At 36.4% G+C, this 16110-nt stretch overlaps 1 protein-coding gene across 4 annotated transcripts in view; it reads left to right on the top strand.

The window, feature by feature from the left end:
- ULK2 (unc-51 like autophagy activating kinase 2) overlaps nucleotides 1-16110 on the top strand; it is a 113096-nt gene that overhangs the window by 3239 nt on the left and 93747 nt on the right. For 3 of the 4 annotated variants that reach the window (XM_036032947.1, XM_028534474.2, XM_036032946.1), the window contains exons 4-5: nucleotides 10550-10582; nucleotides 10885-10921. In XM_036032947.1, the coding sequence (XP_035888840.1) occupies nucleotides 10550-10582; nucleotides 10885-10921 (70 nt within the window). The remainder of the gene's footprint in view (nucleotides 1-10549; nucleotides 10583-10884; nucleotides 10922-16110) is intronic. The other variant, XM_036032948.1, reaches the window with a different exon arrangement.

Consider the following 16110-nt stretch of genomic DNA (forward strand, 5'->3'; position numbering starts at 1 on the left):
CCCTTATATTCAATTAAAAACATCCTGGGGGGTAGGATTTAAAAGAAAAAGGAAATGGCATATTCATATCCAAGATGTATCTGTGACTATTCATATGGCATAATGTAGGTTCACATTTAATTTGTAAGTGGAAAAGCTGGTTTCTGAAGTTATTCTTTTAAGGCAACATTTCTGTATATCACAGTTACCCTTGGAAATCCTTTTAAAAAGCCCATTTTTAGAGTAACTTAACTGTTTCTGACATGGAGCACCAGAGCAAGTAGTCAGTTTATAGTTAGAGGGCTTATTGTGTTTTTAAAATACTTCTTTAAATACTCAAATCACACTTGGCTAGTGTTGTGTTCACCCTGTGAGAGTTACAGGGATTTGAGACCTGAGGGAACAGCAGGTAAAGCTTTTCCCTTCACTCTCACTGCAAAGTGTGCCAGGCTACATAATTTACATTATTTCATTTTTTTGTTAGCTCAGTCTGGACAGTTGAATTCCACTAAAATAGACATGTTATGTGATTCTGCTACTATACTATATTTCTAGCTAAAATCTTTTCTGTATATACTTTAATTTTCCAAAGTCATTCACTTTGTAAGGTTTTGAGTGTCTGCTATGTGCCAGGCATTGTCCTGAACTGATAGGAATAAAGCAGTGAGTAAAACAAAACAGTCCTTGCTTTCTTGTGTGCTTATTTTTAGTGGGCTAAGAAAAAGTGGACTCTTTTCTTTAGATAGTCATTGTTCATTTAGTCATATCACTTCACACAATATTTAACTAATCCCATGTTGTAAGAAGATTAGGTTTTTCCCATAATAGAAAAGTGCAATGAGGATAATACAGGGTGGGGCAAAAGTAGGTTTACTGTTGTTTATATGGAAAATAATACAATACTTAATAAATAATGAGAGAATAAACTCAACTGTGAACCCATTTTTGCCCTACCCTGGGTATACCTTCTAAACATACCTGATTTTTTCTTTGAATTTCAGTTTCTAGAATTGGAATTGCCGTGGAAAATAGCATGCACAGGGTTAAAGTTCTTTGATTGTAGAACGTGATTGTTCTCCAGAAAAATTGCAATTTAAACTCCATACACAGACTATGTGAGTGCTGTTGGGTATATTTTATTACCTGTTTAAATTGGTATAACTTGTTCCTTTGTTTCAGGAATTCAAAGCACCATAGAAACAAAGTAGGAAAAAGTTTGAAGTCAAAACTAAATTGATCTCCCCATCCCTAGTTGAAATGTCAATTCTCCTAAGAGCTCTTTGTGTGGTTTGTCGTAGTTTCTGTTGTTAGAAGGTACCAAGTGGTACATGGCAGTGCCTAGTATAAAAATTGTTAAATAATATTAACTTAATTTCCCATCTTTTAAGATGCACGGAAAATTTACTTGGAGAGTAAGTTTTGCTTTCTAAGTACTTAGATTTTGACTATCAGAATGAAAAGTATTTTTAAGTGTTATCCTCCTTGTCTGTAGAATGAGGTATGTACTCAGAACCCTGAATTATCACACCGTCAGTAATTTCAAGTTGACTGCATGAAAATGTTTATTATTTTGTGTGTTGTATAGTACTGGAACTATTTAGTTTATAAATATTGATCTAAGAAATATCTGTCAAAGGAGTACAGTCTTAAGCATTTGGCTATGGAGTAAATAATCTTGATCTAATATTTCAAGTTTGTTTCCTTGAGATTCTATTTATCCAGGGGTACAGTATGTTTGTAGAGAGTAGTACAGTAATTTTATCAACTTGAACATCATTTTTACTGGTTGTTAGCTTTGAAGATCCTTCTGAAGTTTTTTCACGTACTTTTAAAAACTGAGAACCTTTGACATTCTTTATAAAAATTAGGTTGCAGCTTACATGACACTTGAAACACATTTTCCCTAGTTACAAAAGTAATATATTGCCATAATTAATTAAACATTGTCAAAATGAGTAAATTGGAAGAGAAATGTCAATTCCCAGAGATAACCACTGTTGGTTATATTTCTTTTAGAGTTTTCTAAATACATATATGAATCTATAGTAATTTAGGTTTTGAGCTTTTCCTTGTGAGAAAATTATGAATAGTATTTTTACAGAACTGCAACTATTTTTTTTAAAGATTTAATTTATTTATTTTTAGAGAATGGAAGGGAGGGAGAAAGAGAGGGAGAGAAACATCAACATGTGGTTGCTTCTTGCATGCCCCCAAATGGGGGATCTGGCCCTGATTGGGAATCGAACCAGTGACCTTTTGGTTCACAGGTTGGTACTCAATCCACTGAGCCACACAAGCTAGGGTGAGAACTGCAATTTGTTTTATTAAACTTAATGTATCTTGGATTATCTTCTCCTTATAGGATATCTTCTTATATCAGTATAATACTGTGGGGCTGAATGATAATTTATTTACTTAAAACCAGGTTGTGGCTATTTGCATTATTTCTTTTATTTTTCTATTAGAAACAGTGCTGCAGGGAAGCTGTGTACATACATCTTTGCGTGTTTGTTCAGATGTTCCTATAGAATAAATTCCTGGATGTGGGATTACTTAGTCAAAGATATTACTGTGTTGCCTTCCAAAAGGTTGTACCAATTTATTTTGACCAACAATCATGTGTGTTTTTCTTTTTCTTTTTTTGACAATCTCTTAGGAGAAAAATACTTTAGGTTTTATTTTTTATTTTGTAACTTAGTAGTGCACTGACTATCTTTATGCTTTATGTGACTTTTCATGTTTCTTCTGTGACTTTCCTGTTGCTATTCTGTGATGCTTCTGCTGTGCTCATTTTCCTTCCCGATTTCTTCATGATTAGTACTTCTTGGGTTGGTTAATGAGGTATAGAGGGGTATGGTGCTGAACAGAAGAGATGATCCCCACCCTGGTGGAACTTGCAGTAGTAGATTGGGGGAGATAACATGAAGCAAGTAGTTACTCATTCTGAATGTTCTCAGCGCTGCAAGGGAGAACTATAGGAGAGATTTGGAGGAAACATATGTGGGGGTTCAGGAAGTCGGGCAGCCCACTCTGTACCGCTAGGGAAAGTTCCCTGAAGAAAGGATGTTTAAACAGCTTGAGGGAAGAGCAGGAGAAGATTAGGCTTGGGTAGGTGGGAGAAGAGCAAATAAGCTAAACTTCCCAAGCAGTTGAAGCTGCCTGTGAAAAGCAGACAGGAAAGATTGGAGTATGACTAACTGGAAGAAGGCCAGTGAGAGGGCCATGCAGGAGTAAGGTAGTGAGTTGTCTTAGATAGTGCCAGAGAGGTTTACAGGGGGCACATGTGATCTTCAGTCAAGGCCATGGATGAGTTTTAAAAGCAGAATAGTAATTTCTTCTCTCTTACATATCTTTGAGAATATGGGCATGAGATAAGTATTGTCAGTTAAGAATACTTACATACATAACTGTCAATGATCTGGATAAATATCCATATCTTGGTAATTTTTAGCATAGTGGGAAAAAGATGACTTCAAATAATAGATGATGCTGCAAACTGAGACATCTGAGAAAAAATAAAGTTTGATCCCCATTCTCATTATTTTCTAAAATAATTTCCAAATGAATTAAAGGCTTAAATGTATAAAATACATAATAACAATTTTATAACAGTATTTATATTATTATGTATAGTCCAAGAGCTATTTTAAATCAAGAGAAGAAATTCAGAAGCTATAACAGTAGGGACATGTAAAAATTTAAAAAACATTTTATGGCAAATAATACCATGAACAAATTGATAGCCATAAAAAGAAGCAAACTCAATACATGTCATGACATAAGAATCCCAAACATTATGTTGGGAAAAAGAAGTCAGCTACATATATGTACTGTTTGATTCTATTTTTGTGAGTTTTAGCAAGAGGCAACTCAGCCAGGGTGACAGGAATTGGGGCAGAAGACTGGCTGGGCTGCCTTTCGGAAGCTGAAATTAAGGGTAAAGGGGTGGAGGGAACTTTCTTGGGTGATGGAAATGTTATATATTTTGATTGAAAGGGTAGTTACATGATTGTATGTATTTGTTACAACTTGTACACTTTAATTGGTCTGTTTTAGCAGATGTAAATTATACCGTAATAAAAATGCAGTTGGCAAATAATAGTTTGAGAATATATTGTGTGTTGCAAACATAACAGGCTAATATCTAAAACATATAAATCCTCTCACAAGTTGATAAGGAAGAGGTAACCCAAAGAGAAAGTATGCAAAGGATATAAATTGTTGGTTATCATAGGCATAAAAATGGCTAAAATGAGATACTCTTTATGAACAAGTAGTCAGAGAAGTATAAATTAAAATAACAGTGAGATACCTCTTCTTACCCTCCAAACTGGCAAAATTAAAGAGTGTAGTCATTCTTCGCAGTGGTATTGGGGAGGAAGTGTAAAATATTTTCATGTATCACTTGTAGAAATTAAAATTATTAGAGTATTTTTGGAATGCTGTGTAGTGATACTTTGTTTCCATACCTTGAAGAATATTCCCCCATGTGGCAAGTAAAGTATCCTTGGTAATGCAGGTCAGGGTCTGCTGGCCAGACCTCTGCAGTGGCTCCCCACTTCTTTGAATGGAAGCCAAACCCTATTGTTTCCAACTCTACCTCCTCTGCACCTTGCTGCTTCTGCTTTATCACGTGGGCTCCTGTCCTTCCTGAGGCTCTCCACAGTGTGGTCTGTTGCTCTTTTTTTTCTTTTGCCTAGGCTCTTCCTCTTGCAGGTAGACTCTGTATGCAGATGTGTTTCAATCTCTTTAGTGTACACAGCTATATTCCCAAGCTTTTTTAGGTTTTTACTCAAACACTGTTTTCAATAAGCTTTCTTTAGCCACCCTAAATACAACTGCAGCCCCCTTGCCCACACTATTTATCCTCCTTCCATACTTTTTTCCCCTGGAAGCATCTTATAACCCTCTACCATACTCTGTATACTTATTTGTTTTGTTGTCTGTCTTCTAAACCTTCCCTCTTAGAGTGTAAGCTTAAAGAGGAGAGGGCATTTAATTCTGTTGGCTTGCTGCTATGTCCTCAATGCTGAAAATAGTGTCTTATATACAGTAGGTAGGTAAAAAATACTTGAATGAAGACATATACCTGTTACTATTAGAAATACCCTTGTACTAAGCAACCTGGATTTCTGGCATCTATCTCATAGCCCTAAGAGCATGAGATTTAGGATATATGTGCAAGAATCAATGTAGCATCCTGTAGGCTCAACAAACAGTGAAGTAGTCATGTTATGAAATATTATAGAGTTACTAAAAAAGAATCCTGTATATATAGCTGATTTGGAGGGATTTATATAGTATATTATTGAGGAAAGCAAAATTCAGACATTTATTTATGATATCCCACTTTTTCAAAATAAAGTGTGTGTGTGTGTTTAACTTATGATTGTACGAGCAGAAAAAAGGTATGGAAGGATACATGCCAGATGTAAATTGGCTGCTTAGAGAGGTGAAGATAAACAGGTGAAAATGGATTATATTAAAATAAAAGAAAACCAACAAGCACACACTTCCTTTGGGTGTGTGTGTATAGACAGATTCATGATAGCATGCTCACTAGCATGTTAATGGGGCCTCCTTCAGATGATGAAATAAAGGTGATTTGTAAAATTTTCTTCCTTGAAAGTTTATGTATCCTAAGTCTTTGCAATAAACAATTTTTAAAAAGATTTTATTATTTATTTTTTAGAGAGAGGGGAAAGAAGGCGAAAGAGGAGAGATACATCAATGTGTGGTTGTCTCTCACACACCCCAAACTGGGGGCCCAGCCCACAACCCAGGCATGTGCCCTGACTGGGACTTGAACTGGCGACCCTTTGGTTTGCAGGCCTATACTCAGTCCACTGAGCCACACCAGCCAGGGCAACAATTTTTTAATAATTAAGAAAAAATCAATTTTTCTTTTTTGGGGGTGTAGGGAGTACCCACTTTGCTTGCTTTCTATAATCATGGGGTAATTTCTGATTATGAATTAGTATTCCAGGTACTTTTATGTCAGTAACGGACTATATAGGAGTATATATCTGAGTGTTAGACTTAACCATTGTGGTTATAGAAAGGAGTATTCTCAATTACAAATTAACTGGCTTAAGAGTTTATTGAAGTATATCAAATGCTGTCTGCTCTGTGGAGAATGGGCAAGAGTGGATTTAGGTCCACCTTGTAGTAGGCTTTGGGGTGGTGATGGCCCCAGTGGAAATGCAGAGGCCTGGAGAGATTGGCAAGATGTTTAGAAGATGGGGTTTTGGGGACTTGGTACTTAGCCTGTGGGAGGTAGGAAGAGGGAATCAGAGTTGGTAGCTCTTTGTTATATGTATTAAAATGTTTTCTCTCTCTTTTTGGTCTTATTTTGGCCTCTTTTTGATATATGGAAGTTGTTATATAGTTAATTTATCTATCTGTTCTTTAATGACCTCCAGGTTGTATATATCATGTTTAGGATTTCTCCACCTTGAGATTATAAAAATGATCCCCAATGTTTTCTTTCAGTACTTATGATTTCATTTTTTTTCCATATTTACATCTTTGATTTCTGGAATTTATTTATATGTATGTAAAAGAGTGATAGGGTGATTCATTGTGGAAGAGGATGATATCTTCTGTATGATTGTTAAAAAGAAGGTAGGACTTAAGTAATTTGAAGAATTATGGGCAAATCAGGGTCAGATTAGGTAGGTACTTTGTTATCAATTTACAAATTCATTTGAGGTCAGTTTTATGGTTGAAAGCTTGTTTTTTCCAATATCACCAAGCAGTTAACCCAATTCTGACACTATCAACATGAAGATAGCATCAGATCATACAAGTTAAGGGCTCAGTACCACAAGACTAGCCCTCCACCCCCTTTGGACACTAATCACCAAGTTTAGGTCGTTGCCTGTGCTTCTGTTGGCAATGAGATTGTGACCAAGAATGGTACCAGGTTTTAGGCCAGTGGGGTCAGACTGGACCTTGGTTCAGCAATTGGTACTTGAGTTCTGGCTAGGAAAGAATTCAGAGCCAAGTCTCTGGCAGAAGTAACACCTGCTTGAGTGTGGTTGGTAGGGTAATAATATGGGCATAATAATTTATAATTTTAATTTGAACACCTAAAATGTCACATGGTGTGCTTGAGGGTGCTTTATGTTACAGAATTACATGCTTATGACTTTTTTAATTTTATTTTTTATTTTTTTAAAAAATATTTTATTTATTTATTTTTAGAGAGGGAAGGGAGGGAGATAGAGAGAAACATCAATGTGCGGTTGCTGGGGGTCATGGCCTGCAACCCAGGCATGTACCCTGACTGGGAATCGAACCTGCGACACTTTGGTTCACAGCCTGTGCTCAATCCACTGAGCTACGCCAGCCAGGGCCACATGCTTATGATTTTAATCATAAGCATGATTACTAAATCCTTTTTAATAAAAAGGGGGTGTTATTTGTGCTGGACCCTGTGTAAGCAAAAGTTTGTTCAGAAAGTCACAGGTAGGAGTGAGCAGTAGAAGAAATGGGCTCAGGAAACAAGTTACAGAGGCAAATGAAGGACCCTGGGAGCTTAGGAGAGAGAAAAGTGAGGGTAACATGCCTGGGGCAGGAGTGGGGAGGAGGTGGGTAAAGGGGTAGGGAAAGGCCAGGGAGGGAGAGTACCCTGAGTCCTCTGTCCTGAGGGCTTTTAAGGGCAGAGATTTTTAGGCGAGGACCCAAGGGAGGATCTCAGTAGAATATTCATCAGCTTTTCAGGTGTGTCCTTTCTAGCTCATGATCTCCACTGATAGGTTGTTGCCAGGGTAGGTCATTAGTCAGTGTAGCTGGTCGTGAGGTCAGAGTGATATTGTTTGCTGCTATTCTGGGCTTGGAGCTAAAACACAACTAAGGCCTAGATGTATTTGATGTGGGTCAGAACCTCACTGTCCTGGGGGCTTAATGCTTAAGGGCTGTTCTCCAGCCCCATTATTTGTTCCTTCTCTAAGAGGGTCTAACCCTTGTGACTAGCAACATGCCAGGTGAGGAAAGGTCAGTAGAGGGTTCGAACTTCATGATTAGTGATATGAAAGGTTAGAAGGTCTAAACTGCATGACCAGAGTGGTATGCTGTGGGAGGAAAGGTCACCCAGGTGGCGGGGTCCTTGGTTTCCCACTTTTGCCCATTGCTAGGCACTGGGGGGCTTTTTGCCCTGGTGACCTTCTTTCCTGGCCCATTGTTCTGCTCTGCTCAGGTCTGTCTACCACACTTCTGACCAGCCTCTCCTTGGGTTCAGTAAATTTGATAGAGCAGCTTAGAGAACTCCAAGAAACATGTTATTTACCAGATTATCAGTTTATTACTAAAGGATATAACTCAAACTGCCAGATGAAAGAGATGCATAAAACAAGGTCTGCTCTCTGGGTGTGGGATTCTTATAGAACCTCCATGTGTTCACTAACCTGGAAGGTCTCAGAAGCCTGTCCTTTGGGGCAATTATGGAGGCTTTATCATACAGCCACAACTGATTGATTCATTGGCCATTGGTGATAGGACTCACCCTCCAGCCCTTTTTGTTCTCCAAGGTCAGGGAATGGGACAAAAGGGCTCTTCTCTGGTGCCCAGTACCATTTGAGCTTCAGTCTGTTTATAGATGACGTGATTATTTCATTGAAAAAAATGAATACTTTTTTCTATCTTATTTATTATTTATAGAATGAGTGGGGGAAACTAAGTGGTTATATATAACCCCCAAATTGTGAATACTAAAATAGAAATTTGATTTCTTCATGCTGAGTGAACAGATGTTCTTCATGGCTGTTTAGCTTCCCCTAGCTTTCTTATCTTTTCAGTAGTTAGAATAAGGTATTATTATCTGATTAAATAATACTGATTTTAGATAATATTTTGTTCTTTATACTTGAGAAGATGAAAATTCTGTTGAAAGTTATGTTTAATGGTTTTTTGGTATTTTTAGGGATGATAGGATAGTTTGGTTTGGATTTGATCAGGTTTTGTGACTAAGACTAGTTGGCAATGGAGATGACTTAACAAAAACAAAAATATTTTTTTGTTTTTATTTATGAGAAAAGGAAAGAAGTATTTCTTTCTAATAGACTTACTCTCCTAGCCTGCTGAACTCGGACTGTTCTCTGTTTCCTTTCTGACTGGTCGAGGGCTGCTGTTCTGAAGCCAGGCTTGTGCTAGGCTTGTGGCCTGGCTCCATGTCCCTGGCACAGAGCTGGAGGTGTTGCCGTTTTTCTGAACCTGCATGTGCCATTGAGGGGCGGGAGTCAAAGAATTGGGCATAATACGTTTCAATTTTTTACCCAGTCCTCTTGATAAATGAGTGAAAAAAGCCATCATACGTCACTGAGTCTCTTGAAAGACATGATTTCATCCAGTTCCTGACTCGTGGCCCCATCCTTTGGTGGACGTGAGACACCACTCAGTGGCAGCCCTTGTTTGCTCCTTGTACCACAGAAGTGCTGTAACCCAGCTACTGTGAGACACCTGTTTTTATTTTTAATCTGTGTGAACTGATAGTTGTATTATAAAATCCAATAAAAATGAATTAATATGAAAGCGAAATAAAGGTGCTACAAATAGATGTTTAACATTTTTATTATTAGGGTCAGCAGACATAAAATTATTTTGTTTAGTTTACTTTAAACCTTTAAAAATTCTTACTCCTAATTTCTGTAGTTATTTCATTGTGAGCCAGTACAAGGTAACTCACTGACTGGCACTGGCTGTGAACCTCACTCTGAGGAATGCTGCCCTAGACCTGCCCCCTTTCTGCCCTGGTCCTCCTCTGGTTTCCTGTGGAATTCCTTCCTCTTGAATTTAGGATCTTGGTGAAACCAAGTGATACTTGATAGGGCTATCTCTTGAGTCACATTTGAACAGTGGCTCAAGTTTAGCTGTAAGGAAGCCCGATTTAAAATTTAATTAGCATTATAAAAATTGTTATTGAAGAATCAGCTAATGTGTTGTTGGATTGCCTGACCAGGCAACAGAACTGGAGCTATGTGAATTTGAGAGACTGGGTAAAATTCCTCAAATCAGTTCCTTAGGATCAGTCTGTTACCAAGATGTGATGAAGTATTTTCAAGGAAATTGCCAAAAATTCCCAGATAATGTGATTGCTTCCAGATAAACACAAAAACTAGAACAATAAAAAATTAATTGTTCTGGATCATGTATTCCAGAAATCAGAGTGTGCCTCTCGGGTTGCTGGGGAGGATGTCAAGCCATTGCCCCGGATCATGAACTTCTAAAGCAGGAGTGCTCTCTGAAAAGGAGAGGGTCCTCCCTGTTTTTCACCACTGATAGGTGGACCATAACCATAACCAAAAAATGAGGCTTTCTTGAGTTCTTCCCACAAACAGAACAGAACTTCTTGATGAGTACCTTGGTGTCATCAAAACCTGGTTTGGCTTGGAAGCTGAGATGCTTAAGTCATTGTGTTGGGGGTTTAAAATTCACTCACTAATGGATTTTGTGATTCCTTTTTACTTGTTTAGATATGGGAAAGAATAGTATTTTTGTTAAAGTTATTTATTAAATTTGTGCTTAATTTTTTCTAATCTAAATGATGTTTTTAATATTGTATATTTTTTAGGAATTACCCAACTCTGTCTTCCTGGTGATGGAGGTAGGTGGTATACAAGCTCCTGTTTAATTTATTTCAAATTCCTTTTGATTAATATGCCCTTTAAGAATAGAAAATTTTCAGATTTGAAAATTTGAATTAATAAATTGATTCAGTGATTGAGATTCCATTTAATAAGGAAAATAGTATTAAAATTTTTGATTCTATAATTCTTATGTTTTTCAGACTAGATTTACATTATATACAAATGAATTTTTAATTAAAGTTAACTGATAATGGATTGAATTAACCTTAAATTGGTGTCCTTATTTTAATTACTTTTTTTTTTTATATATATATATCAGTATTGCAATGGTGGAGACCTGGCAGATTATTTGCAAGGTAATATTTTTGTGTGTCAGTATTCAATAAAGATAATACTATAATCTGTTTAATTCTGATATATACAGTCTGCTTTTTGTCCTTTATCACTGTTATATAGAAATAGTAAATATTTGTGTACTTGTTTAATTATGTTCACTTTGCTGACTAATTTCAATTGGTTGTGGTTTTGTTCTCAAACTCTTCTTGTGTGTAAGTACTTTGTGTGTGTCTCTCTTTGACAATGCTTGAGAGGTGAGTCCTCTTCCCAAAAGAGAAAAAAAATCAAATAGATTTTTGTTTTTCAAAGGACTTTCCTGGGTTGTCATCAGTGAACCTTTAGCCCTTTTCATTTCTTTCAAAATAAACGGAAAATTGTAATGGAAGAATTTGTACAAGAATGTGTTGATTAATGTGAATGTTTTATGTAAATTAAAAATGTTATAGGGGGTTAAAGATAATACTGAAATGATTTCCTGGCACAGAGATAAGATTTTAGTATTAGATAATTCTTGAAATTCTGTCTCCAAAATGTGTACATGTAGGATACAGGATAAGCATTCAGGTCAAATTGTGTCTCTCAAAAGTATTTTTTTAATGATGTTAAATGAAATAAGTCTCTACTTGTATCCCTTAAAGATGCAAGGGAAATACACAGAAACATAGTAGAAGGTTCGAACTCAACCTGTAAACAGATCATGGTAATTAATTGATGATAAAAACACTATGACATCAACAGATACAGACACAAAAAAGTATGGACAGTTTCCAAAAGAGAAACAACATAGTGAAAATACTCAGTTTCACTGAGTAATCAGGCAGTGCAATTAACAATGAGACTTAGCCCAGGCTGAGTGGCACAGTTAGTTGGAGCATCCTCCTGTACACCAAAAGTTTGCATGTTCGATTCTGGGTCAGGACACAAACCTAGGTTGTAGGTTTAATCCCCCATCAGGGCATGTACAGGAAGCAGATGATCGATGTTTCTCCCTCTCTCTTTCTCTCTCTCTTCCTCTTTCTCTAAAATCAATAAACATATCCTTGGATGAAGATTTTTAAAAACCGAGATTTAAAAAAATCTTTAAACTGTAAAATATTGATGAATTCAAAAGCTGTGTAAAGAGTTATATAAAGAACACTGGTATTACCCACTCTCCAGTAAAGAAGAGAAATTATAAATACAGTTGAAGTCCTCTGTAAGTCCTTCTGTAGTCCCATTCCTGCCTTCTCCTTTAGAGATAACTATCACCCTGAATTTGGTCATTTATTACACATGTTTTTGTATTTTTCCTAATGCAGAATCCTTTTTCAATAACTTTTTTAATCCTTTTTCAATTTGGTAAAAACTTTTCAAAACTTAATTTACTAGTAGAAAGCAGGGCAACAGGAACTGTTATTCACTACTGGTGGAAAGGAGTTGAGGCTAGCGAACTTGCTTCCTCTTTACCTCGGTCTCAATCTTGAGTCCTTGACATTCTTAGTGAATGAATCAAAGGACTTCCTGCAGGGGGCAGAATGAGGGGCACCTCATCAGTTCAGAGTCCTCATTAGAATATCAGTTTCCTTCATTAACACAATTTTTATTCACTCATATAAGCGCTAGTAGTGGTGTGGTGATTTAAGTTTGCTTTGACAGCAGCTGTGTCCATGATGTTGAACTCTGAATTTGATATTCCAGAGCAATACTGTTAGAACAGGAGACGGAAGAGTGAAGAGCTTATGTAAACATTGGAGTCAGACAGGCCAGCTGGTTTGCAACAGTTCCACTGTTTACATTACTTAATTGCTATATGATTTTGATCAAGTTCTTTAACCTCTCCCTTGACCCTGTTTGCCCCAGTTCTAGGTACTTCCACCATAATCATCTTTGCTGTAGACAACTGTGTTGCAAGGGTTTTTGCCACAAACATTTTCACCAAATAACTGGCTGTAGGCAATCTTGCCATGAAAAAGATAAAATCACAACAAAAGGGACCTTAAAAAGGATGTAATAAACATAAAAAATGAGTAACAAAATTAAAAACACTTGTGAAGCTCTGGCTGGTGTGGCTCAGTGGATTGAGTGCCAACCTGTGAACCAAGGGGTCACCAGTTCAATTCCCCGTCAGGGCACAGGCCTTGGTTGCAGGCCAGGACCCCAGCTAGGCGTATGCGAGAGGCAACCACACACTGATGTTTCTCTTCAACCCTCCTTTCCCCTCTCTTGAAAAATAAATAAATAAAATCTTAAAAAAATAATACTTGTGGAATATAGAATATTTATGTGCATTTAAAGTATGTTTAGATTCATGGCAGTTTTGGGCCAGGAATGAATTTCATTTTGTGGATTGTAACTAAGCACTTGTCTTCATTCTGTGGGAAATGTGAGTTCAACTATATGCTCCCAAAGAAAGAAACCAGCTTGGTCATCATTGTCATCACTTGAAAGAAGTGCTATTTTAGATGCCACTACATCTACTTGTCACTTTATAGTGACACTTGTCATTATGCCACTTGTCATTATGAAGTCTAGCTAAGATTTATATAGAATAGAAAAATGGGAGTAACAGTATGAACTTCATCAATGGAGTAATGAAACCAAACAATAACAGCAACAAAAATCCCAAACTGGCAACCAGTTATTTTTATCTTTTTTGTTTGCAGGCTGGTGCTCAATCCACTGAGCCACACCAGCCAGGGCATATCTTTTTTTATAGCAAAATTGCCTTATACCCAATTAGTTTTACCACAAAAATGCTTGTGACAAATATATACTGCAAAGGTGCTATGGTGAAAATACCTGACGGTCTACTACAGTCCTTGTAATTTCAAAATACTTGAAAAGACATAAAGTAAATGTTATCTTAAAAAAATTGTCTATAGCTACACTGTCTAATATGGTAGCCACTGACCACATGGGTTAGCCTGAATTGAGGTGTGCTGTTATGTGAAATACACAATGGATTTTGAACACTTCATAGGGAGAAAACAATGATTATATTTTATTAAGTTTTTAATATATTTTTTAAATATTTATTGGGTTTTTTTTGAGAGACAGAGATATCAATTTGTTGTTTCATTCATTTATGCATTCATTGTTTGATTGTACTCTAAGCAAGAATCAAACCTGCAACTTTGGTGTATTAGAACGATGCTGTAACCAACAGAGTTACCTGGCCAGGGCCAAGTTTTTTATATTGATTACGAATTTGAATGATAATATTTTAAATATATTACAAGTTTGATAATACTTTAGATATATTAGGTTAAATATATACTGTTAACATCACCTGTTTCTTTTCACTTTTTAAAATGTGGCTGCTAGAAAATTTAGTTACATATGTGGCTCACATATTTCTGCCGAGAGCACTGGTCTAGAAGATCTGGAATGTCTAAAAAGTTTAGAGGGTCTAATGCCATTATAGCATAACACAGTTAATTAGTCCTTTTACTTGTTTTAATGAAAAAGTACCTTTTACATTTTCAAAATATAGGAAAATTGCAAATTTAAAATAAAACATTCTAAATCCATTAGTAAGTTGTATTTTAACATTAATTCTAGCAGAACACATTGTGTGGCAGCTACAGCTGAGCCTACTCTCTAAGGGCTAACTTGCTCAAGAATTCATTCATTTCAAAGAGTTATGATATTGGGAATGACTTTAAAATATAGTTGACCCTTGAACAATGTGGGTTTGAACTGCATAGGTCCACTTATACATGGATGTTTTATTTTTCATTTCATTTCATTTATTTTTAGAGAGGGGAAAGGAGGGAGAAAGGAGAGAATCATCGATCAGTTGCCCTGGCCTACAACCCAGGCATGTGCCCTGACTGGGAATTGAACCAGTGACCTTTTGGTCTACAGGGCAGTGCTCAGTCCTCTGAGCCACAATATCCAGGGCTATATGTGGATTTTTTAAAAAATAATTTTTGTTTTATTTATTTTTATTTTTTAAAGATTTTGTTTATTTTTAGAGAGGGAAGGGAGGGAGAAAGAGAGAGAGAAACATCAATGTGTGGTTGCTGGGGGCCGTGGCCTGCAACCCAGGCATGTGCCCTGACTGGGAATCAAACCTGTGATGCTTTGGTTCACAGCCTGTGCTCAATCCACTGAGCTATGCCAGCCAGGGACGGAGTTTTTAAAATGTATAGTTTGTTCTCCTTATCCCTGGGTTTTGCATATGCAGATTTAAACAACTGCATCGAAACAGTATTTTCTTTTTTTTTTAATTTTATTTTAATCATTGTTCATATAGAAACAGTATTTTCTTTGTTTTATATTAAAAACATTTTAAAAAATTAAAGTTGACATTTATTATTAGTTTCTGGTGTATGGCATAGTGGTTAGACATATTTCATGAAGTGATTCCTCTGATAAGTCTAGTACACACCTGGCACTATACATAGTTATTATGATGTTATTGACTATATTTCCTATGCTGTACTTTATATCTCCCTGAATATTGTAACTATCAGTTTGTACTTAATCCCTTCACCTTTTTCATCCCCCCAGCCCTCTCCCATCTAGCAACTATCAGTCTGTTCTCTGTATCTATGAGTCTGTGTCTATTTTGTTTGTTTATTTTGTTCTTTAGATTCCACATGTAAGTGAAATCATATGGAATTTGTCTTTCTCTGACTTACTTCATTTAGCATAATACCCTTTTGGTCCATCCATGTTGTTGCAAATGGTAATATTTTGTTCTTTTTTATGGCTGACTAATATTCCATTGTACATATGAGCCACAACTTTTTTATCCAATTATTTATTGATGACTACTAGGTTGCTTTCGTATGTTGGATATTATAAATAATGCAACAATGAACATAGGGATGCATATTATCTTTTCAAATTACTGTTTTGGGTTTCTGTGGATAAATACCCAGAAGTGAAATCACTAGGTCAAAAAGCAGTTCTGTTTTTAATTTTTTGAGAAACCTTCCATACTGATTTCCATAATGGCTGTACCAATTTACAGTTCCACCAACAGTGCAAAAGAGGGTTTCCCTTTCTCCACATCCTTGCCAGCACTTGTTGTTTGTGGATTTATTGATGGTAGCCATTCTGACAGGTATGCGGTGATATCTCCTTGTGGTTTGAATTTGCATTTCTCTGATGATTAGTGACATTGAGCATCTTTTCATATGTCTGTTGGCCATCTTTTCATGTCTATTTAGATTTTTTTGGTGATAAGTTGTATGTGTTCCTTATATACTTGGGATATTAA

This window comes from Phyllostomus discolor, chromosome 8, assembly GCF_004126475.2.
Source record: "Phyllostomus discolor isolate MPI-MPIP mPhyDis1 chromosome 8, mPhyDis1.pri.v3, whole genome shotgun sequence".
In the NCBI taxonomy this organism is placed as follows: domain Eukaryota; kingdom Metazoa; phylum Chordata; class Mammalia; order Chiroptera; family Phyllostomidae; genus Phyllostomus; species Phyllostomus discolor.